The sequence below is a fragment of the Solea solea genome, chromosome 4 (genome assembly GCF_958295425.1).
Source record: "Solea solea chromosome 4, fSolSol10.1, whole genome shotgun sequence".
Lineage (NCBI taxonomy): Eukaryota > Metazoa > Chordata > Actinopteri > Pleuronectiformes > Soleidae > Solea > Solea solea.
This window is the reverse complement of record NC_081137.1, coordinates 13,620,236-13,643,417: the sequence shown is the minus strand read 5'-3', so window position 1 is coordinate 13,643,417 and position 23,182 is coordinate 13,620,236. Positions and strand designations below refer to the sequence as shown.

The window sequence follows — 23,182 nt, the reverse complement described above, 5'->3', positions numbered from 1 at the left end:
TGCTTCGAAAAGCAAAGGATTCCGAGTGCAACTTCACGTGCAGAGGTGACGTAAAGGGATTGGATAGCAATAACATTGGATAGGAATTACTTTTTGGATGGACAACACTGGTGAGAACAATGAACACTGACATGCAAATAAAAAACTAATCCTGTTCTGACCATCTGACAAAACGCAGCACGTTCCTTGATGAACTGGCAGAAGTACTTGTGTAACGCTGTGTCACTATTACAAAAAAGCCCCACAGCAGAAGGCTGGTGAAAGAGCGGAACCAAATGTTTCGACAAAGGAATCCTGAGGGAGGTGCGTCACTTTGACTGTCCGTCAGCGTATAACCTCGCGCCAAGCTCACCACAGTCTCGCACACATACAGTGCATGTACAAAAAAACTGGACAAATCAAACAAGCCACAAAGAAAAAGTATGTGAAAAGTAAAAAGCAGCGGTCAATCCCCACAGGAGTGACACACACACCATCAAGCAAGCTAATGTTGACGCCGACACATACCGTCTGTCACCTTCAGACACGCACCATAACCCACCATCACCGGAGGACCACCCATCTGCCTGATTTAAACATTAAAAAAATTAAATAAATAATCCCTCCGTCTGTTATAGTGTTAATGGGTGAGTCACAGCTGCCATATGGTTTATTTGTAGCTGTTGGGCAAATAGCTGACAAATGATGCATTTACATCGTATAGCTGACTTAGACACAGTCAAGTGTATCCTATATGCTGAGAAATATGAAAGGAAGCAATGAAGCCCCTTATGCTGCGTTTGCGTCATGGTACAGTACAGTTTGGAGCAGTTACTGTAAGTCCTGGTTCGGGCTTGTTTTTCAACAGATAACAGTACCTTTACTTAGTAGACTTTTTTCTTGTTCTTTTTGGGCTTTTTGACTCGACTTCCATGGAATATTTACACCGGTCACAATGGGTGACACTTTTCTGTTGCCTAATTAGCTGACTATTGTGGGTGAAACTGGTCTCACTCCAAGCAGACCATACCCGCAGAATTTTACTCTAGTACCCCAAGGGAAGGGTGTCAAAAAATGGAATGGTTGGGGCTGGGTATTTTGGAATTTTCTCCAAATGGAAACGCAAAAACAATATATGTACCAAACCGAACCATTCCACTCGATGGAAACATGGCTTTAATGTTTAGAGAATTGGAACAGCTCTTATTATGGCTGCCACTGACATACTTCCAGGTCACATCGGAAGCTATTTGAGCAAATTTTGAGCACTCGGATGAGAGACAGACTTGTTCTTATGTCAGGTGTTTTCCTGATATATCTCGCTCTAGGATCCTCATCTGGGAGTTGGGAGGAAACTTTGTGGTCTACTAAGTGGAAGGCTCAGTGTTCCAATTGAACCAGAGTGAATATATCAAGGTTCTGCATGGATGAAGCCCAGCCAAAGGCTTGAACAGAGCTGTGACTACCATTCTTTTTGTATAGTGTATACATTTCTCCCACTTTAAAAAACAATCAGTAGAGCTACCTAAATCTGTTTGATTTAAGTAGCTTGAGTTCAAACAACAACATGCTTCTGCGATCCACTGCAAAACACACACCATCTCCTTCAGGCTGGCAGTGTTTTAACAGTACTGAGGCATACAGCAAGAGGAGGAAATTCAATAATGCACAACTAAATGTAAAAATTGCTAAAAGCAGAATATGAAATCAGAAGGCAGTTAATATGTTTAGCCAAAAAATGGAAGCTGTGGGGTTTAACAAGGAAGAGAAGGACGGAGAGGAACCAGTTGTTGTTGATGTAAAGCATGTGATTGAAAAGTCATTACACAGACATTATAAATTGTGGCGTCTCTGCCGATGTGAATATTTTCTGGTTTCTTTGCTCTATAAAAAAATAATTAACGCAGAACTGTGACAATTTGTTACTCTTATTTAACAGCATTGTGATTGTTAAATGTCAAAAAGTAACAGATCCATCAATCATTAGTTGTAGCCCTAAAGTGAAATAAGGGGGATAGAGTTAAAGAGTGCCAAATAGTAGCCACTGTCAAGATTATTTCGATACAGTGCTTTAAAGAATTGGAACAGTGTAAATCCTTAACACATTCTCTCACGTGTCCATGAGCCAGTGACATAGGAGTGTGCATGTGCATGTTTCTCAACATGGACAGGTTAACAGGTTAAAAAGTTAAAATGTTCAAAGCTAATGCTCCCTGACAATATTCATGTGTGACCAGCAGGAAAATCAATGCTGCATTGTCAGACTACAGGAGGATTTTTTTGATTTTTTTTTAAAAATAGTGAATTCATTAGTCCTAACCTGCGACTAATGCTCAACAGAGCAGTCGGTAAACATAGACACACACAGGCAAATGATTTATGTCGCAGGGTTGGAAATCGGACGCGCTCAACATGACATGCAATTAGGCAGGAGACGCTATCAAGTAAAAGGGTTGAAATGCAGAGGAGGGAGATCATATGGACAAATCAATACAACAGCCAAGTGAGACTATATGAGCAGAACAAGCTGCATGCTCACGTAAACACACCAACACACTTAAACAGACAGAAAAGAGAAACGACAGTCAAACAAAAGGGTGACCTGACTCACCATTGCTTGAGAATAGTGAGCGAATGAGGCACGCAGCCTCAAAGAAGACAGCCATAAGTGTGCCGCTAGTGTGAGTTATTGTGCGACCAAAATCACCTTCACAGTCCTCAATCTCACAAAGGAAGTTGGGCTTTATGTCGTAACTGAAGTCCCATTTAAATAGATAATATCTTATTCAAAATAGTTGTGGTATGGAAGAGGGCTGGTTTGTAGCTGTAACTTTAGCATTCAAATAGCTTTTATTTAAATGTTGTATGCAAGAACGCTCCCTGCCAACAAGGAGGAAGCAACAAAAACACACATAAGCACACACAAGAACTGTTACTGTATAAAAACAATAAATCATAATATCATACGCATCACCACACTTCCCTGCTGGTCAATAGCTATTGTCGTTTTAAAGTTTATGGGTCATGAAGTTATTTAAATCAATAGTATGGCTTATGTTGTGTACTATGAGGGAGGAGGAACCAAATAAAACTGGATAGCTGCATGGGTCAGATAGTTAATAATTCAACCACTTATCAAACAAATTAATGAAAAAGCCAAAAGGCCCAACACAATTCTAGGACCCACAAGTTGCAGGAGTCTTCATATTTAGAAATTATAAAAAAAATAAAAAAAATGTCAGTGAGTAAATTAACTGTAAGCAATCGAAATCACTTCCTTCTAAATTACTTTAATCAGGATGATATTAGCTTTTTATATATAATCTGCCTCACTGGATTACTATTTATTGTTACACATTAAGACTTTTTTTGTTGTATAGAAACTTGATAAATGCTCCCAAGTTACTGGAACTTTACTTTTTCATAACATCATGACATAAAAGACAAAAATGACCAGGTTCATCCAGACTCCCTAAAATGTTATGATAAAAAGTTGACATCATGGCGGAATTTTCCTATGACTTTGAATAGCACAGACACCAGTCTGTAAACCTGTGTTCATCTGTCTGGATCTGGATGTTTACCACATAATGCTTAGGTAAATTAGATAAGCCATGAGGGAGCACAGACACTCTCACTGTGTCGCACACCACAAATGCGTGCTTTACACAATTACTCACAAGGCTCTGGTGAGTTGGTGGGGTTAGCTTAATGAGACTCCAGTTAATGAGGCATGGGTTGCACCAGAAACACACACACACACAAATCTGCAAGCGGGGAAGTGCAGTGCTCACTTCAGCAGCCGCATGAGTCTGAGTGACAGTGTGGAAAAGCTCAGTGTTTGAATGTGACTTCAGTGAAGAAAGCTTACACAGCAGTTTCAGAACAGCAACTGTGGTGGAAGATGGTTTATTTATAGAAAAGAATAGCTCATCTGCCTAAGGGGTGTCCGGCAGAAAAAGTTGGAAACCAGTCCTTACTTAAGAGCCATGTTTCCATCGAGTGACAGAGTTTGGTTTGGTACAGTGGTTGTTTTTTTTGCATTTCCTTGCATTACCCTTTCCTAGGGTACCAGAATGAAATGATATGGGAAGGTCTGGGTGGAGGTAGACACAGCTCGTGAGATCGGAGATCGTGAAAAACACTGTTCAAACACCGCAGACGGCAACATCCCCAGTTGTTTTCCTGCTGCCCGCCATCCCCCAGCCACAGATCTTAGCTCAGTGTCAGCTCACATCATACTCTCACTCCTAACTTCTCCTCAGGGGGCTTGGGTGAGTGAAGAGTGCGAGTCATGAATGAGTTGAAGGCTGCACAGCCAGGTAATAACGTCCCCTGCTGGCCACACCTCTACACTAAACCATAAACCTGGACGAACAGTGTTTGCCTTGTTCCTGGCAGAGCATTCACTCACTATGAGCCACCAGACACAAAAGCTCTCTCTCCTTTTCGGGCTTGAATGTTACTGACACTGACTTTCTGTTTTAAAAACGTGAAATTTACAGACTCCTATATGACTGTATATACTGTTGTCCACCCATATGACATGCTCATGCTATTTGCCTCTACATGGCAACATATTTTACAAAATTAAAATTCATTTGTCAATTAAAACTTTCTTTATGCAACCGGCAAAGTCGCCCCCTGGTGGCTAACTGCAACTACCATCCCAATTTGTGGTCTTCACTTTTAAAACCAGAGGATTATGTTCTCATTTTATAAAATAATTATTTCAACAAAGTCAATTCAGGCAAGGCAAACACTGCTCGCCCAAGTTCTTGGGGTTGTCTACGTCTGCATGTGAATCAAGCATCGACTTAACTTCAAGGATGAACTGATCCAATCCCGAGAGTCAAATGTCAAAGGTTACCGTGACAACATGTCACCCCCTTTGTTGTGAATGTGATATATTGCCTGTTGGGAATGTCATTATCTGGAACAACTGGATTTAAGGACGGAACAGAATTAGTTAGTCGATTTAAGGTTAAACATATTGACCAAGGATGTACATATTCTTCAAGTTTAAAATATGGACATCATTTTCCATTTATTCCACATCAAAACAAGCACTTTGAAATTCTGGGAAATATCATCATGAATATTGTTATTGTGATATCATGATGGAAAATTGTGTTATCATTTTAAGCTCATATCACCCACCCGCTACTGAAAAGTTGTTGTTTTTTCTAGACCGGCCCCCTCTTGACCAGACTAGACGCTCAATGGCCCCCCAGGCCATTTGAGTTTGACATCCCTGCTCAAAGTCCATGGTAAAATGATTCAATGTTATAAAGCGTTAGATGCTGACATTTAAAAGATAAGAGCAGTGTACGCCGCTAAATGTACTATTTACACATTTATAAAACACATTATCACGTCCTTCCTCGCTCCAGTTAGTCAGTGGGAAGCTGCGCAGCATGAATTAAATCTGTCAAGGCAGACACACTGGGCAGATGAGTGACAGCTCCCGGTTTATTGCGGGGTCAGTCTCCAGCTTCAGGTTAAATGAGTCTCGAGTTGACAAACATGGCTGAACATTTTATCTTCCATTTTAAGATGTGAGTGCGTCACAGCTGTTTGTGCCCACACTATGTGACTGAGGGGAGATGAGCTGTACGGACAGAGGAAGCAAACAGCTGTTTATGAGAAACAGATAATATCAGTTTATATCACCATTCTGCTTCACAGAAACCTGCAACACTGAGGATGTTTGTATTCAAATAAAGCCATTTGTTACACAGCCACTGTACGTGCATGTTGAAATAACACAACTCGTTTTCTTGTTTTCTTATCGCAGAATGATTATATAATGTAGTGACAGTCATATATTATTGTTCCTTATGGATGTGAACAAAGCAGCAGCAAAGAGTGCATATATATATATATATATATATACACATACATATACACATATATATATACATACATATACACATATACATATATGTGTATATATATACATATATAGATATATACACATACATATACATACATATATTATATATTCATATATACATATACACATATATATACATATACATATATACACATACATATACACACACCCATATATATATATATATATATACACACACACATACATATATACACATATATACATATATACAGTCATATATACACACACACATATATATATACATATATACATATATACACACATATACATATGTACACACATATACATATATACACACATATACATATGTACACACATATATATACATACACACATATACATATGTACATACATATACATATATGACTATATATATATATATATATATATATATATATATATATATACACACACATACACACACACAATGGGACAGCTCCAATGCAAACAAATGCATTTTTTTTTTTTATTTATTGCACTATGCTCATGGTAGAACTGTTGAGGGCAGCAACAACCTATTCATTAACAACTGATCTGCTGAATCAATTGCTTTTAAAATGCCAAAAGAAACAATGGAGAGATTCAACATGAATTGCTTATTCTCCGAATAGTTTGTTCTCAAGTACAATAACACAGTGAGCTGTGAAAAATTCTAAAAAACCATTGACCACTTGAAATGGTGAATGAAGATGGCTGAAAATACTTTGCTTGCTTAACCGTGGGCCGTACAAGGTCATTAAATCTAAATAAAAATAAAAATGTTTAGGTTTGCAATTAATTAATTCATTTTGTTGTAAAATATGTGTGATATATTTTAAGAAATAAAACAAATCCATGGCATTTAAATCATGTGTTTTTTCTTCTTTTATCTGACCTAATATAGCAGGGAATATATACAGCAATATTGTAGTATTTCATTTGTAAATATCCAGTTTTAGCCAGGCCTAATTTTTCAGAATTTGCACTCAATGTCAATTTGTTTTTAATTCATTAATTTGAGGGATAATTACAGGCTTTGAGAGAGCACAAAGTTTTCAAATATTACATGGAGCCCAGCTTTAATAACCACATCCAAGATATGTTAAGTTCATAAATAAAGTGAACTGATTATTAATCTGCACTTAATTTTTCTACCTTCATGTTCATGTGAAAACAATAATATTTGTGGGAATTATTGATCCTAGTCCTGTGTTTTGATCAGGGATTGAAATTCAAGGTTTGGCAGGGCCTCAGAGGATTTTCAGAATGGCTGATTTTAAGATTACCATAATATCGCATGGTAATAGGATTATTTCACAAAAAGAGAAACAACAACATGATGCCTGCCTTCCCTCCGTCCATTTATCTTGTGCCTCTCTATGAGCTCAGACCTGCAGAGCAAAAAAAAGTCAGGGGAAGATGAGTTGGTACCGCAGTGTGAAAATTCAATCAAGAAGTTGCACTGCCTTTGCTCAGCATTTTTTTGTTTATTTTGTAAGAGAGAGAGAGAGAGAGGGAGATTACATCATGCCTTGCACTCTTTAAGCCAGAAAACAACGTCATCCAGGCAAACTGCCACTGTATTAGTGCGTCAGCTGCAGTGACTGACGCACACAAAGTCACTGCAGGCCAGGTTTGTTATTGCACCTTCAAGTCTCTATGGGGAGATAATTAGAGAAGGAGAAAATGTGTGTGAAACACTGTACGTGTTTATTAATCAGCCATCTCTGATGTATGCGCTGTGCTGTGCTCTGTGTGTGTGTGTGTGTGTGTGTGTGAGTGAGTGTTGAAGAGATACTCCTCTCCCCTCTTCAGTGCAGCTCACAGAAGCTGTAAAAGGAGCTCAACCATAACAGATCCAACTCTCGGAGGACCCGGATAAAAGACAGAGAGAGGCGAAGCAAACCAACAAGACCGTCCCACCTCCCTCTTCATGTCCTGCTCTGCTACGCCGCTTCCGCTCCGTGCGGAGCCTTGACAGCGTGACGGCACATCACTCACCTGACAAATGTGTGGTCATTGTTGAGTGCGAGTATTGATGGTGTATACTTGTAAGCTTTTACACCCCCCCTGTGTTCCCATGGCCATTAATCAGGAGGTGACACGGGGGAAATTAAAAGCCTTCATGAGGGTGTTTTTACAGCCTGAGCCTGTGTTCCCATCGTCAACAGGAAGTTCTCCAACAGCAGCGACATGGCACGAGACTCTTGAGGACAAAATACTGCCGCCAGTAACATCACCGAGAAGGGATTTCTCTCCAAATGATGCAGGTGCTTGGAACAGCATCTGGCATAAAATAATCTATGCCAAATCAACAATGCCAACACGAAAAATCCACGGCAGCCAAAAAGAAGCTGTAGTTGTGGATTTTGTGGTAGAACGGGTTCATCTTCCAACCAAAGGGAGGGGGGGTTTGATCCCTGGCATAACCACATACCACGTGTACCTGAATATTCTCAAGAAATCAGTGACATGATGATGCAGGGATATATTTGGCCACATGTATTTTTTTTTTAATTAAATATAACTGTGTAATAATAAGAAATCATACACAAATGTGCATATATTGGTTATGGTCTTGTACTGCAGTGCAGTACTCTATATATTACATGAAAACAATGTATAAGTTAAATATTTTATATGTGAAACTGGTTAAATGTCAAGTTTCTGAGAAAAAAAAGGTGCATAATACATACATAAATAACACTTACTGATTAATTGAATTATAATAGGTCAGCGAGCATTTGGAAATTGCAAATATTGATTGTGTTTACTCCTGGTGCTGCTTGTCAGTCAGCATAAAAGGAGAAAGGTTGCATGACGAAAGGAAATCCAGCATAAACACGAAGCCAATCAGCAAAGCAGGGAGGAAAAGCGACACTGCTGTGGTGACGACTAATCAGGCGCGGCTAAATGAAGAAAATGACACAGATGCTTCAGGTCTGGGGACAGAAAATAAACCTTTGATTGAAATGATTGCACCGGTTTTGCTGCTTCATTGGCATCTTGTGCTCCGAGACGTCTTTGTCTTCACACAATCACCGTTTGAAAAACTGTCCAGAAAACAAAAGGCAAACCTGTAGGCTGACAAACTATACAGCCACTGGCCAGGGAGGCAGATGTGGTGCGACAGATTGCGTGTTCTCTAATTCATGCTGCAACCACCCCCCGGGGGGCAATCTCATCTGTGATCAGACCAGCTTAGTTAGTGATCAATACAGAGAGGTGGCATTTCCCCTTCTTCATTTTGGGGTGGCTGCCACCACAAGTAAATACCAAACCTGTGGGAAACACAAGGACGCCTTCTATACTTCGATTCCCTCCAACAATTACGGGCAACACAAAACACGTGGAACACAGCGCCACATTAAACTGAGACGGATGAGCAGATGTTCGGAGAGCAGAGTCTCCCTGCACAATGAAAAAAATCCCAATTCAGCCTGTTACTCATGCTTTAAATTACATTTGTGTTCTCACACTCACTCCGCAAGGTGAAAGAGATGTTGGTGAAGCATTTTGCAAACAGATGTTTACTGAACAGTGTTTGTCTCACTCCGTCGAAAACAAAGAAAGACCAAAACAATGTCTCTGAACCCTTTCAGTTCACTAAGTAGCCGTGCAGAGTGTTTTTAATAATATAAATTGGCTTTTAAAGTTGCCCGGCTGACTGCAGAACAATGGAGGGAATGCTTATATTTTAGGTTACAGCTACAATGCCTCGTGGATCCATCTTTTATAATTCATTGTTAAAAATGCAGTGAGTAGCCATTAAATATGAATGAATGTCTGTTACATTCCAAGCATTATCAAACGAGTTCACACAATGCTGATTAAGCGTACCGGCTCCACGCGACTCTCTCGACTCGTGTTTCTCTGTGTTTCGGTGTCGCAGTTTTCTTGTTTTAGTGTCTGTGGCGCTATATTCCCACGCTGCACACAGAGTGATGCATTTTACACCGAGGCAGGAGAAGCACACAGAGAGTGTAAAAGCACGACAGTTTCACACAGCAGCACAATGGCTGAAAAGTAAGGATTCTGCAGCTAAAAATAAACCCGGAGAGTCAGTCAAACTTAACTGTATTTTTATCACGATCATGATTTGAGCTTCACACGAACGTGAGCGTCCGATATTGAAAAATGCATTCTCCATCGTCAGCAATCAAAAGCTCCCTGGACGGCTGCCCGACTAAGTGCCCGAGCCAAATTGCACATGTCTGCACCTCACGGTCTGGACAAGCAACGCTACTGTGAAATACAGATAATCAACACATAACTCACTGAAGTACTGGAGGAAAAAAAAAACATGAGATGGTTCCGTTTCCCCCTCTCTCTCTCTCTCTCACCGTCTCTCACTCGAGGAGAAACTAGGTCATACCACAGTGTTGTGGAACTTACTCCACAGAAGGCGATGGAGATTCCACACTGGAACTGTAAACCTATGATTGATGGCAAGTTCAAAAGAATATTCAGAATCAACATGAATCTGTGTCTTGTTTCAAATATTTCCTGATTTGTTTGAATGAAATACTGTATATGGATGTGATAACTAAAGCAGAAAGGCTGAAAAATGATTTAACTTAAATTCCCAACACAATACTGTACCTTCACTTCCAACTCCTTTCAAAGAAGGAACAACAGAGTTGTTATATCTCAGTTTTAAATGAGTTCAAAACCGTTTAATATTTATGTCTGTTAGTGAATATTCTCGTCTTTTATTTACATCTTCTTTCTAATGCTTGTTGTTTTCAGTCTGTCCATATAAAACTTCACTCATTTATATAAATAAAAAATATATATATTACAAGTCTACCTAAGAAAAACAAGAGATAGAAAAAAAAATACATAGAGAAATAGATGTAATATTTCTAACCCAAAATCAGATGTCAACGTATGCACCATCTGATCCAACGAATACGATGTGTCCCACTTGGCTTGATTGATGTAACGGTAAAAAGCTAAAATATGCCTCACTAAGCCTGTAAAAAGATGTGAGGAGTTATGGTCCGACAGCCTCTGAGTCGTGCAGTTAAACCAGGGTCTTTGTTCCTCATCCCTCAACACTGCCTGTTGGAAATGATAATGGTTTGTGTCCTGAGATAATGCGAACCACTCTGTTCAGGAAACAGGCTGAGCACACTTTAAAAGGTCAGTAAGCTGCAGGACTCCCACACATTATTTACAGGAGAGCGCAAGGAAGGGAGGGAGACGAAAAGGAGCGATGGCACCAAAAGCTTCAATTGCAAATGAGTTAGAGTTGTCAATCTAAAATCTGAAACTGCACGAAGCATCCAACGAAGCCACTTGTCATGTTTTATGCCGCATAGTCATTCCACTACAAACGTACGGAGATGGTGCTAGTTGAAGATGGACGTCCATTATCCACTCCAGAACCTGTGTGCACACATCCAGAGCACTTCCCTGCCAGGGAAGAGCCCAATAAAAGGCAATATTGTCCCTTTAAACCTCTAATGAATGACATTTCTACTGCAGCTGCATATCTTCACGTGCCATATGCCTGTAGGCAGCGAGATATAAAGAGGCTCTCTGCTCCACAGCCACATGCATGACTTGATGTTACCCCCCCCCCCATCTCTGTCGCCCCCAAAACCAACCGCCGTTACCATGGCAGCCAGCCACTATACATTGTAATTAGCTGGTTTAAATCCCCAAGGCCTGCAATGGTTGGATACCACCCGCTGCTTTCATGTATTAGGACAACCAGGATCATACACGGGGCCTATAATTGTGTCTGTTGGCACACACACACAAGAGGTCATGTTCAAGTGCAGACCCACCAGTGCTTTAACACAAAGAGATACATAGTGTTTGGATTTCGTCAAACTCAGACATGGTAAGGCAAACTAAGAATTGTTGCACTTGACATCCTGTTTGTGATTTTGATTATCAGGTGAGACGACCAATGATGGAGCCTCAGGAGTCAGTGATGAGTTAAGATGGAAGATTTTACTGAAGACAGTAGCGACCCCATACTTTCTGCATCCATGTGTGGAGAGAGTGAGTCCACTAGGCTCCCTTCGCTGTCCGCTACCCGTCTCATTTTGCTCCTCATCTGCGTCTGTGACTTTGGTGTCTGTTCATTTTTCCTTTTTGGAATGGAAATACGGCAGTAACAAAAATGGAAATATATCCCGCTTATGTGCATCAGACGCGTGATAGCACCAAACCAGGAAGTCACGATCAGATCGACTGTTTTCATGAACGCCAATCCGAGAGATAATGTATGTTATGATTTGGCACTATACAAATAAAATTGAATTTAATCAAATCACAGTCGGCATATATCACTTGTCTAGAATGAACTGTCTTTCCAAATGGGCTGTGTAGGAGCTGAGTCTTCGGATTGGCTGTAAGATGTTTACATGACATATTTTTATTCCGATCGAGCTGTTATTCCAATTACTTGTGTCCATGTTAACACATGCTACTGAAGAAGACGTTGGGCCTTCGGGCCGTTTCAATTACCTGATTTTCCAGCTTACCAGTATTTCCTGGTTTGTTTGGTCCATAAATCAAAGAAACCATTAAAACTGAATAATTTTGGTTTGCAGACAAAAAAGACATTTGAGACCACATTCATTTCAAGGTCGGGGACACACAAAATCACATTTTGAAACAACTTTCGTCTGTCCGAGCTGCCTCAGAAATATGGAAGGCATCAGAAGCTGGCCTCTGTAAAGCAAGGCCCTTGCTAAAAGTACAAATAAAAGGCTTATTCGTACAAATATTTATTTATTTTTAAATATTCATTCAAGCACACTTAAGGGTTACTGTTACGCGCTGGACCTTTAGCACAACTTCTATCCACCATATATTTACAAGCCACCTTCACAACTTCCCTTTACTCCCCGTGTTGGTCGGCAGGTATGAGGAAATCAATCCTTCGCGTGTACTGTCGAGTTTCTGCACTGCCAACTCACACCCACATGCAGCACATCAAAATGTGGAAGAGTGGCTTAACTGTGTGGGCATCTTCGCCTCATGTGGAGCAGTAAACCCCCTCCGTGCTTGTATGTGGGCATGTGCTCATGTGAAGTGCATCACACTGTTTGCAGTGAAACAAAAGAGCCACAATGACTGACGCTATTCAAATGCAAGCAGTCGTCGATTGCCCTCCAGGCAACCCTGACGGCGACCGTGGTGTGTTTTTATTGCACTCCACGGCCCAATTAAGACAATATGGGGCAGATTAGGGGCCACAGGTTTGGTACAATCTCAGGCCATTTTCAGACATTGATTCAAGAAAATTTCAGAAAATATGGGTCCAGGCGTTCTCCTCAGTTTTGTCATTCACAGGAACGCAGCAGGAGACTTGCAAATGAGCCCATACAGTAGCGTGACTTCTCTTGCGGTTAATCATTTAATCGAGCGAAGGCCGTAGTCCTAGTTGGATAACTTACCAAGTGAAGATTTAAGGAGCGTAAGGGGGATGACCGTGATCGGATAGCAATCGGACCTTGATGTGGACACCAGAGACGCATGTGTAAAGACATGTGGTAAAGCGCTATAGAGGTAGCCAGGTGTAAAGTGCCCCAATGACATCAAAGTAACCTTGAAGGTGTGACATTTAAGAGGATTTAATGGGAGAAATTAAAGTTAAAGTAACCCTAAAAGTATATTTGTATAGGTGTATAATCGCTTTTAAAAAAAAACTCCGTAGGCTCTGTAAACTTCAAACTTTCCAGATTTTTCCCTGGGAATAATCAGTTAGTTGAAGGGGAGATACACTTTTAGTCAACCAACATTTTCCAAAATGAGCACTAGTTACGCTAAACCCTTTTAAATGCAACATTGAAATAACTGTGAGAATCAACTGTCAACAAACATTGTCATTTTGACTGCTTTCCTGTCCTGAGAGAACTGATGTTGAGAGAGAAACAGTTGCATAAGGGGAAAGGAAAAGCTATGTGTGGAAAAAATTGTGAATGTATTGACTTGTATTGACTTTTCTGCAGATTTCTCTGGCTCTAGGGATTGGACTGTGATGTTTCCTGTTCTCTCCTACTCACCAACACGTATCATCTTCTATATGTCAAGTAGTAAAAACTGCAAAGTGTCTGATTATGTCACCAACAATCCCATTTTCCTCTTTGCGCACTTGAAATATACCATGAATGAGTGAAAAATCATGCACCTATTTATATACAATGTTCCTTTGTTGCTCATTGGCGTTTATTTTAGGAGAGGGGATGCAGCACGATGCCTAATAAAGAGAGCACTCAGACCCACGAGGTCATCTGCATGGACAGAGTGGAGACAGACCTTGTGGATAGCACTCCATTGATTTTAACTGGAGTCCATCTGCAAAAGGTCACAATAAGTGGTAAATAAAAGTGAACAGTGATTTTTAAAGAACAGCTATGCAAAATAGAAATTATAGTCGGTGATAATGTCAACATTCTATTTATACTATAGTGAGAAATACAATACAAGACTATAAATAACAGTGATGGGCAAACATGACTTAATAAGCTTCCCAAATGGAAGCCAAGTATCCATATTTGCAGGAAAGGGAAAAAAAGCGCTTTTCTAATTTCCCCCACACTCTTCTCATTGAGAACCTTTTTAATGGTGGTGGGAAATGGAGTTTGTTCACCTAAGTCTGTCTGGGTGACTAGTCGTCGCTCGAGTGCAATCCATCAACCCTCTCAACTCATAATGGCCTCATTTCCCTTTCCTGTCTCCCCCTCTCCTCCCCTCATTTTTCCGCCTCTCTTCTCTACTGCTCGACTAACCTGAATGCTTAATCATGGCCGCTGCCTTCAGGGAGCACGTAAACAAGGCAGATGCAGCATTGGTCGGGGACGGCGGTGTTACTCTGTGCTGATTGGCTGAAGGAAAGAGGGCATGGGGTGGCAGAAGAAGACGAAGAAGGGGTCGGTGGTTACCACAGCCCTTCAGGATGACTGCTGTCCATAGTAACAGACACAGACACGCTCACACACACACACACACACACACACACACATACTGCTCTAGCCCCTCAGGGCACGGCGAAGGTCCCCACAGACACGGAACACAAACACGCTCAGACACATGACACACCCTCTAACATCAAACACAACAAAGGACTTTCAGAGATTCACCCACGTGAAGACGGCAACATATATGTCACTGTCTATGGCTAACGCTGCTATCTGGGGGGATTCTTGTGATAAACAAAGGCCAAGTCAGGAGAACCACATGGCCACAAAACAACTAAAATACACAAGGGAAAACACAGTTGTATTTTGTATTAATATCTCTAAAATTAGAGCTGCAACTACCAGTATTTCCAAAGTTTATGTTTCATCCATAGAAGGCGATAGTTGTTTCCAAATCCTTAAAATGTCTTGTTTTGGCCCACAAAGCAAGGAACATATTCACATATTCACTTGTTATTTTTTTTTTCTTTTTTATTAAGAACTCACTCAAGCCGATTAATTAATAATTAAAATATTGTTGTTCAGCCTCTGGAAGCATCTAGTCACAGAGTTACACTATTAGAAATGATCATGAAAAGTTAATCATTGTGAGATTTATATCTGATAATATAACTGACATTATAATACACTGGGGATATAACATTATCTTAAGCTGCTTCAGTGTGGACCAGTCAGCAGTTTTTTGCCGTGTTTATTTTTTTGGAGCGGCAGTTAGAAATCGGATATCCTCCCACACACGCACGTCGTCTGCGTTGTTTGCTGCTTGTGGAGGAGCCACAACAACACACTCCGCTGAGCCAAAAGCTTCATCCATTATTCACCGCGTTGTCATTGAATGAACCCTAGCCGCCCGCCATAGTTCAGAGAAACCCCAGCAAGGATGTGGGCAAGTGAGCAGCCAAGTTAGTGTAATGACTTACTGCCAAACCTCCTCTGCACTCCTTTCAGATGGACTCACTCACCCGGAGCAATGGGAAATAAAGCATATCCACATTTTAATGAGCCTGCGTCCTCACTGCTACTGCACAGTTACAGTAATTGTAAATGGCAGTGAAATGTACATGTGCAGTTACTGGAAATACTGGAAACAATTCAGTTGTTTTACAGGTCATTTTCCATTCGTCATTTACTTCAGGTGGAGAAATGACAGTTACAAACATCAGAATTACAATGTGCAGCTACAGGGGTCGCTGGACTCTGAAAATGGTCCTTAAAGTGATATTTAGCTGCTGGTCCACTGCTGCCTCGATGGGTAGGTTTGTGTCACTTACGTAAAAAACCAAACCAAGGATTTCAAAAACCAAAGTCACAAAATAACACATTTAAACTTACTGAGTTTAAATGTTTTTCCTCTATGGATTTTGGTGTGGTGGAGTAAGCCATTTACTCACAGGGACACAAACTTAAGTGTCTATTTGGGAAGGGTTGTCAGGTTGTCATCACGTGGCTTAAATCATTTTTTTCTTGCCTCCCCGCCAGCTATGTTTTCAGCATGTTGTGACTCAAGCTGGTTCTCAGTAAAGGCAGCATTTTGGTAGAGCAGTGAAACGTATGTTAAACGAGTTATAAAATATGTTCTTTTAGGTATTGTTGAATGATAGCATTAGTTTAACGCTTTACTTTTCCCATCCGTCCTTCCAGTTTCTTCATGTCAGGCAGTAAAAGGGTGCATTCAGTTAAGTTTGTTTTGCAAACATCTAATGAGAACCCTTTCTCAAACCTATCGGAGAAAACTTGAAAATGCTTGAGCGAAAAAAAAAAACAAGGCACAGAGGTGGCAGTGGAGATGAAGTTATTACATAACTGCACTGCTTTAGGCTGACTCAGTCTGTTTCTCCCTCTCAGCCTGTGAGTGAGGACAGACTTAAGTGTCCGTTTCTATAGCTACACTACAGAAAAGCCAGGGAACAGCTTCATCTATTGATTACCATAATGGAGCAGCTCGTACAGTAGGACTCCAAATATGAAATGCTGCGCAGACTGAATAACACAACAAACAATGTTATTCGTGCAAAGCAAAGACTTTGTCGCCAATTCATTTCGACTGTATGGCATTACAGCAATGAAGTGATTAATAATGGACTGATTTAATCACACAAATAGCATCTCTGGTTTTGCAAACAAATCAGTATTTTTATTATTACCATTATTGTTTGTTTTGCTTTAGTCTCTGCATCCATTAAGTAAAATGTTATTTTTTTGGTATGGACCAGAAACCAAAAGTTACATAGGGCCAATGCTGGCAATGCAGACCTGTTCAGGCTTTGACAGGGGTGCCAGTCACCCTGTTGTAAGTTGATGTATCATCAACATAATCCTGGAGGGTTTAAATCCCACATTGTGTTGCTTGAAGGACAAACTGGAGCATGAATTTGGCAACATTAAGACTAAAAAAAAAAAGACAGTGACTCGATAAGAAGCCACACACAGTCCCTCAACATCAACTTAAGCATTAGTCATACTCTCCATGTTCACAGTGGTTTCCTATTGTTTCATGTGACATAAATGTCATTACCCGCCCATGTCTACAGTAGTACGTGTAGATTAGCTCCAGCTGAGAACTAACAGGGAAAAATCCTCAGAACAGACCGACAAACTACATTTTTAAGCACTGTTGTCATGTTGTGTTCCTTCTCCGAGGTCGAAACTCACATGGTTGGAAACACTATGTCATTACACCTCTAGACCAGTTTGTGCCGGCACTGACAGGCAGACGCATTGGTTTATTCACAAAAGAAGACAGAGACAGATGGACAGAGAGGTAGCTGGTTCGGTCCACAGAGATTTTGTAACGGTGTGATAAATGAGACATCCCTCGTCGTATTAAAACTGCACTCTGCTGGGAAGCTATCCAGAATTACTTTTTTTTTGCACCCCTGTTTGCAGTAGTGGGCCGTGTGATGGCCAACTAACTACCAACATAAAACACTTAAAGACAGAAATGGGACTGGGTTGTAGTCCGTCAGGAGCGACGGTGTTGCTGTGCTCCATCCATTTCAGTTATTACAGAAAAACACGCACATGTACTGTATGTCAATCATTTTGCAGATGTGGGTGGACTCCATTAACACTATAGATTGAATTAACTCTGAATTACAGAATTGATTAGCGCTGTTGTTTCTTTCCATGGTTTCCTCAGGCACAAAATGTTATTCTTAATTTAATGTATAAAGAAATATAACATAGTATAAAAGTCTGATACACTGATTATTGTGTTATAATCAAATTTCATATCAATAATCAACTTGAATCTTCAGGTCTTCAAGTCATAAACAGATTCCTTAAACTTAGGTTTAATAGTGCATCTTGATGTTGCAGAAGCTGCATGTGTGTCAGCTGTATCTTAGCTGTGCTACAACAGCACTATATTCAAGTTTCTCTACAGTTTATGAATAAAAACACACTGTTCAATTGCAACAGGATGGACAGCAGATTACTTGTGAACACAAACGCATCATTCCATACGACTATCTACATAAAGCAGCAGAATACAAGGATGACTGAGCACAAATTAACCCCTTAAATCAGGGTAGATGTGGCAATGTAATGTGATACAAAAATGAGCTTGAAAATGAAGCAGGTGTGCACATGAAAGCTCTTTTAGAAAACCGACTGTGTCTTCACACCTCACATGATTAAAGTGCGTCTGTCGCGCGATCAAATGACATAAATCGACGCAAAGACGTGCGGTTGTAATGTCAAACGCGTTATGTCAAAACACAAAATCATCAAACCCCCCTCATCAAAATAATTCACAAATGAACATAATCATTTTACCATCAGCAGTGTTTTAAAGCCGTACAGCAAACAAACACAGAGCATTGAGATGACAAAGTGGTCGAGCAACGCTACAGACCCAACAGTGAAGACAGGAGGACTCTAGGGGGAATAGAGTGGTCGTGGTTTTAAGCATCCACTTCCACTTTACTGGGCAAGTTAAGGACATGTGGTCACTGCTTTACTTTGAGCCATTAACAGAGTTTCGGGGGCAAAGGGGACACAAAGCAATTACAGCCTCCACTACATAACCAAGGAAGCTTTTGTAGTGATGCATAATGGTTTAGTAAAGATGGCAGGCCAGGTGTGAGTCATCTTCCACAGTTCGGTGTGTTGTGTCCTCATAAATTATAGTCCGAAGGGAAATGGACTGATGAGTGGGCTGTCAGGGTGCAGTCTATAAGTACAAAGGAGACACACTTGACCGTAGCATTCAAAAAGCTCACAATACTGCTGGTTTATTCTATTCTTCTGAGTGGAGGTGGAGGAGCAGGACGAGTTCAGCGGATAAAGTCCTAACATTTTAACTCAAAGAACACACACATATACATACATATACATATATATATATATATATATATATATATATATATATATATATACACACACATACATATATATATATATATATATATATACATATATATACATATATACATATATATACATATATATATATACATATATATATATATATATATATATAAATAACAGGCACACATTGTGGGAAGGATGGATGATGAGATGACAGGTGCAAAAAAAGGATTGTGCCCTTTTTCCTGAGATGAGCTCGCGGTAAAGTCTGGGTTGAGCCTGTTGTAATGCTAATAGTTGCTCGCCTATTGTCCACAAATGCAGTGCTCTCACTGAATTTCAGATGCGGTGCAGAATTATGATGTATTCCGTGTCTGTTCACAGCAAAGCCAGAACCAAAATAGCCACCATTAAAACAGCAGAGACTAAGTATAGAGTCCCTCACGATTAAAATTCATTACTGTACAGTTACACTGACCTGATCCATTTTCTCAAAAGTAGACTAATGCATGCACCGAGGATTCAGTGCAGACATTATCCAGCACAACCATGTCTTCACAGTTACTAGCAAATGATGGTTTTTGATTAAAAAGAACAACAATGCAGTGCTATCAAACAAAGAGAATGAACTTCAATTTTTACATTTTCGGATGTTAAATAGAGATTTACAGATTGATTCATCACAATTATCATAACAAACAACACACACAAAAATAGACTATTTAGATTTGAATCAACAAAAGGATTACTAAGATTAGATTACTTTCTAATCAGATTATTTGAAGAAAAATAAATGAGAAGGTCCCTAGAATTTTTATCTTGTAGTTCCTTGGTTAAAAACTCTGCTTTATGGGACAGTTCAACAGGAAAGTATGTTTATTTATTTTGGGGCTGAGAAAAACAAAACTTCTCGACACCACAACCAGATATTAACTCATCTTAAAAGGTCCAGTAATGTGTGTAAGAGTTAGGGGGGTTTATTGGGAGAAACTGAACATACAACCCATGTTTTATAAGTGTATAATTCCTTTAATTAATAAATTGTCTTGTTTTCATAGCCTTAGAATAAGCCACTGCGACACAGCAGAGAAAATCCCAAAAGACTGTGACATGGACTCCAAACAGGGAATCACTGCCAGACCTGATGGGATGTGCTTCTTGTCCTCAGGTTTGTAAAATATAGCCTTTAAATTTGATAAGAATAAAACACATTATGTGCTGAAGGGGGTGTAAACAAATGGGAGACGTATGTCGGAAAATGTAGCTTATATGCTTATATGAAGTTATAAGAAACCAGAACAGAAAAGCATCTTCATAGAAACAACATTCAATCTTAAGTATTATTCCTAAATAGGGGTGTAAAATTGGGAATCAACAGGAATGTATGGGAATTCAATTTTGAAATATTCAAAATTGAAGGTTGGCAAATGCTGGCTGGTTGTAAGGAATATTTTACTGAACATTCATGTTTTTCTTGTTCAACGAAAATGAGTTTACAAAATTTCCAATTCATTCTCATTAATTCCCAAACTAAAGTTCCCATGGAATTTTCACGCACCTTTGCAGCCCGATTCCCAACTATTGATAATTGTCATTAGCGCCCCCCCCCCACACACACACACACACTTCATTTATTCATACTTAAATATTTTAAGTAAGAACTGCATTCAGGTTCTACGGATATTTATGCCTTCAGAAAAATGTAAACATAAATAATATTTGCTGTATTTCACTATATACACTGTTTCAGCGAGGACGGCAGCTGTACAAATATGTAGTCACAACAGCAAACACCAAGTTGTTTCCCACTGTAATCTGAAGGCGCTGCCAACACTCGATCCTAAATAGTCCCAAATAAACCAGTGTGAACAGCAGACGTGTCACAGTGTATCTACGTCTCGGCGTGACACCCACAACACAGAGACAATTAAAAATTCACCCTCAGACAGCTTGTGTCCTCAATAGGACGGAACATAAAGTTCTACCTCCAGGTTGTGGGCATGACTCACTCGCTCTCCAACACTACATTTCTCTCCAGGCTTCCCCCCCCCCCCCCCGAGCTTAGTGGGCAGCCAAATAGCCAAACAGCGGCATACACACATGACTTGTTAGCACTAACGGGGAACAGAGGCAAACAAGGAATTGAGGGGGGAGGAAGAGGAGCAGGAGGGGGGGTGACTATCCTGTTATGGACAGCTACAGTGATTGACTGTAATTGTCAACTCTTGGGGTTAAATGTAAAGTGTTGTCAGTCTGTGTGTGCGTGGCGCCGCGGTTTATGACCCTTACGGGCAAGCTTGTGTGATGGAGAAAGAGGAAAAACAAAAAAGATGAAAGGGAAATGATGCAAGGAGAGGAGAGCACGGATGGACGGATGGAGGGATACGTACTGCTGTAGAGGGTGTCGATCCAGGAGAGTCGGGGCAGACCGTGAGCACTGAGGGGCTCCATCCTGCTTTTCTCTCCCTGCCTCACTCACTCACTCACTCACTCACTCAGCTTCTTTCTTGCCTCTTCAGCTCCGTAATCTCACAGCTCTTCGTCACGTTGCGTCTCTTATTTTCCTTATCCTTCAAAAAAAGCATCCGTCTCTCTCTCGCTCTCTCTTTCTCAGGAAGACACAGAAAGAACCATTTGGGGGGGGGGGAAAAAAATGTCAGAGGACACCCCGGGGTCCAACAGGCAGACGAGCGAGTGGAGGAGCCAAATGAGCAAGTGAATGAGTGGTGTGTGTGTGTGTGCGTGTGTGTGTGTGTATATGACAGCGAGAGAGAGAGAGAGAAAACAGGCTGGGGACGCACACCGCCAACCGTTGCTAGGGGAAGAGACAAGCATGCCTTCTCTCTCTTTGGCTTGCTCGCTCCCTCACATACACCACCTCCCTCTCTCTCTCTCTCTCTCTCCCTCTCTTGATTCTGCGCAAACTGTTCATCAGCCTCGCTCTCTCTCTCTCTCTCGCTCTCCATCCCTCGCAGTCCTGACATGTCTTTCCTTCTGTGAGCAGAGTCAGGAACCCTGAAGTGACAAATGTGAATTAAAAGATTCTCTGTTTCACTACGTGTAAAAAAATCAGCTGCTTACCGACTTAATTGTAAACCCCCCCCCCCCTTAATGGAATTAAGCAAAACTCTTTAATCTCTCGAACAAAACATTATAAAGATGCATGTAAAGTACATTACTGATATTTCTATCAGCTGGAGCTGAGATGGCTGAACTAGAAGTGCTTTACGTACTTATTGTTGTCTTCCTCTGATTACCAAATCTTTGTGGGGGGGGTTAATGTATGATGGGACGAGATTTACTAAAAGATCACTGCCTCTTCACCACGTCATTGCCACACGCAACAATGAGCTGCTTTGTGTGGAACAGAGTCGGTCTTTGAGTAGGAAAGACTCGTTCAGATGTCGTGTTTTAAGCTACTACAGTGTTCAGTTCCCGTGGCAACTCGCTCCCCCCCCCCACTTGTCAATGCAGACACACATAAAAGAGCATGGACTAAGTTATAGACGTGCAGAATATCAGCGGTGAAGGCGGAAGACATGCTGGAAAAATGAAGCTTGATTTGACTGTGCCACATGTACACATGATATGACCACGTTGTCAAGCATCCAACATACGGAGCATGACGGAAATTAGATTACATTACAACGACACCAAGTTGGAAAGCCACATTTCATCATTATACAATTAAAAATTTGCTCATCTGCTTTATTGGTTTTCAAATTATCACTCTGTCAGGTTTTAATGGGCACATTAGCTCATTTAGCACATTATCTCTCTCGCTGCATCCTGTTCCCAGAAACAGAGTAGACAGCATCATCATCACCGCACTGCGAGCTTCCTTCTCATCGGACCTGGCTGTGTTTCTGAATGCAGAGGGCAATCACACATGAGCAACGTGCCAGCAGCAGCAGCAGCAACAAAGCCCGATATGAAACCCCTCAAACCACTGTCAGGTCCACTCCTCCCCCGCCCTTCAGCCTCCCCTAACCAGCATGGGGGAGGAAAGATGGGAGGGGTTCAGACAAGGCAGAAAAACTTCAATTAGGACACA

General features: G+C 40.7%; 1 protein-coding gene across 2 annotated transcripts in view; it reads right to left on the bottom strand.

Annotated features, from left to right (window-relative positions):
• Positions 1 to 23,182, bottom strand: part of abr (ABR activator of RhoGEF and GTPase) — a 120,058-nt gene that overhangs the window by 76,792 nt on the left and 20,084 nt on the right. Inside the window, exon 1 of one of the 2 annotated variants that reach the window (XM_058626980.1) lies at positions 21,519 to 21,936. The exons of the other annotated variant lie outside the window; for it this stretch is intronic. Coding sequence (XP_058482963.1) covers positions 21,519 to 21,579 — 61 coding nt within the window. The 5' untranslated portion in view covers positions 21,580 to 21,936. Of the gene's footprint in view, positions 1 to 21,518; positions 21,937 to 23,182 lie in introns of those variants that run through there. 2 annotated transcript variants of the gene reach the window in all.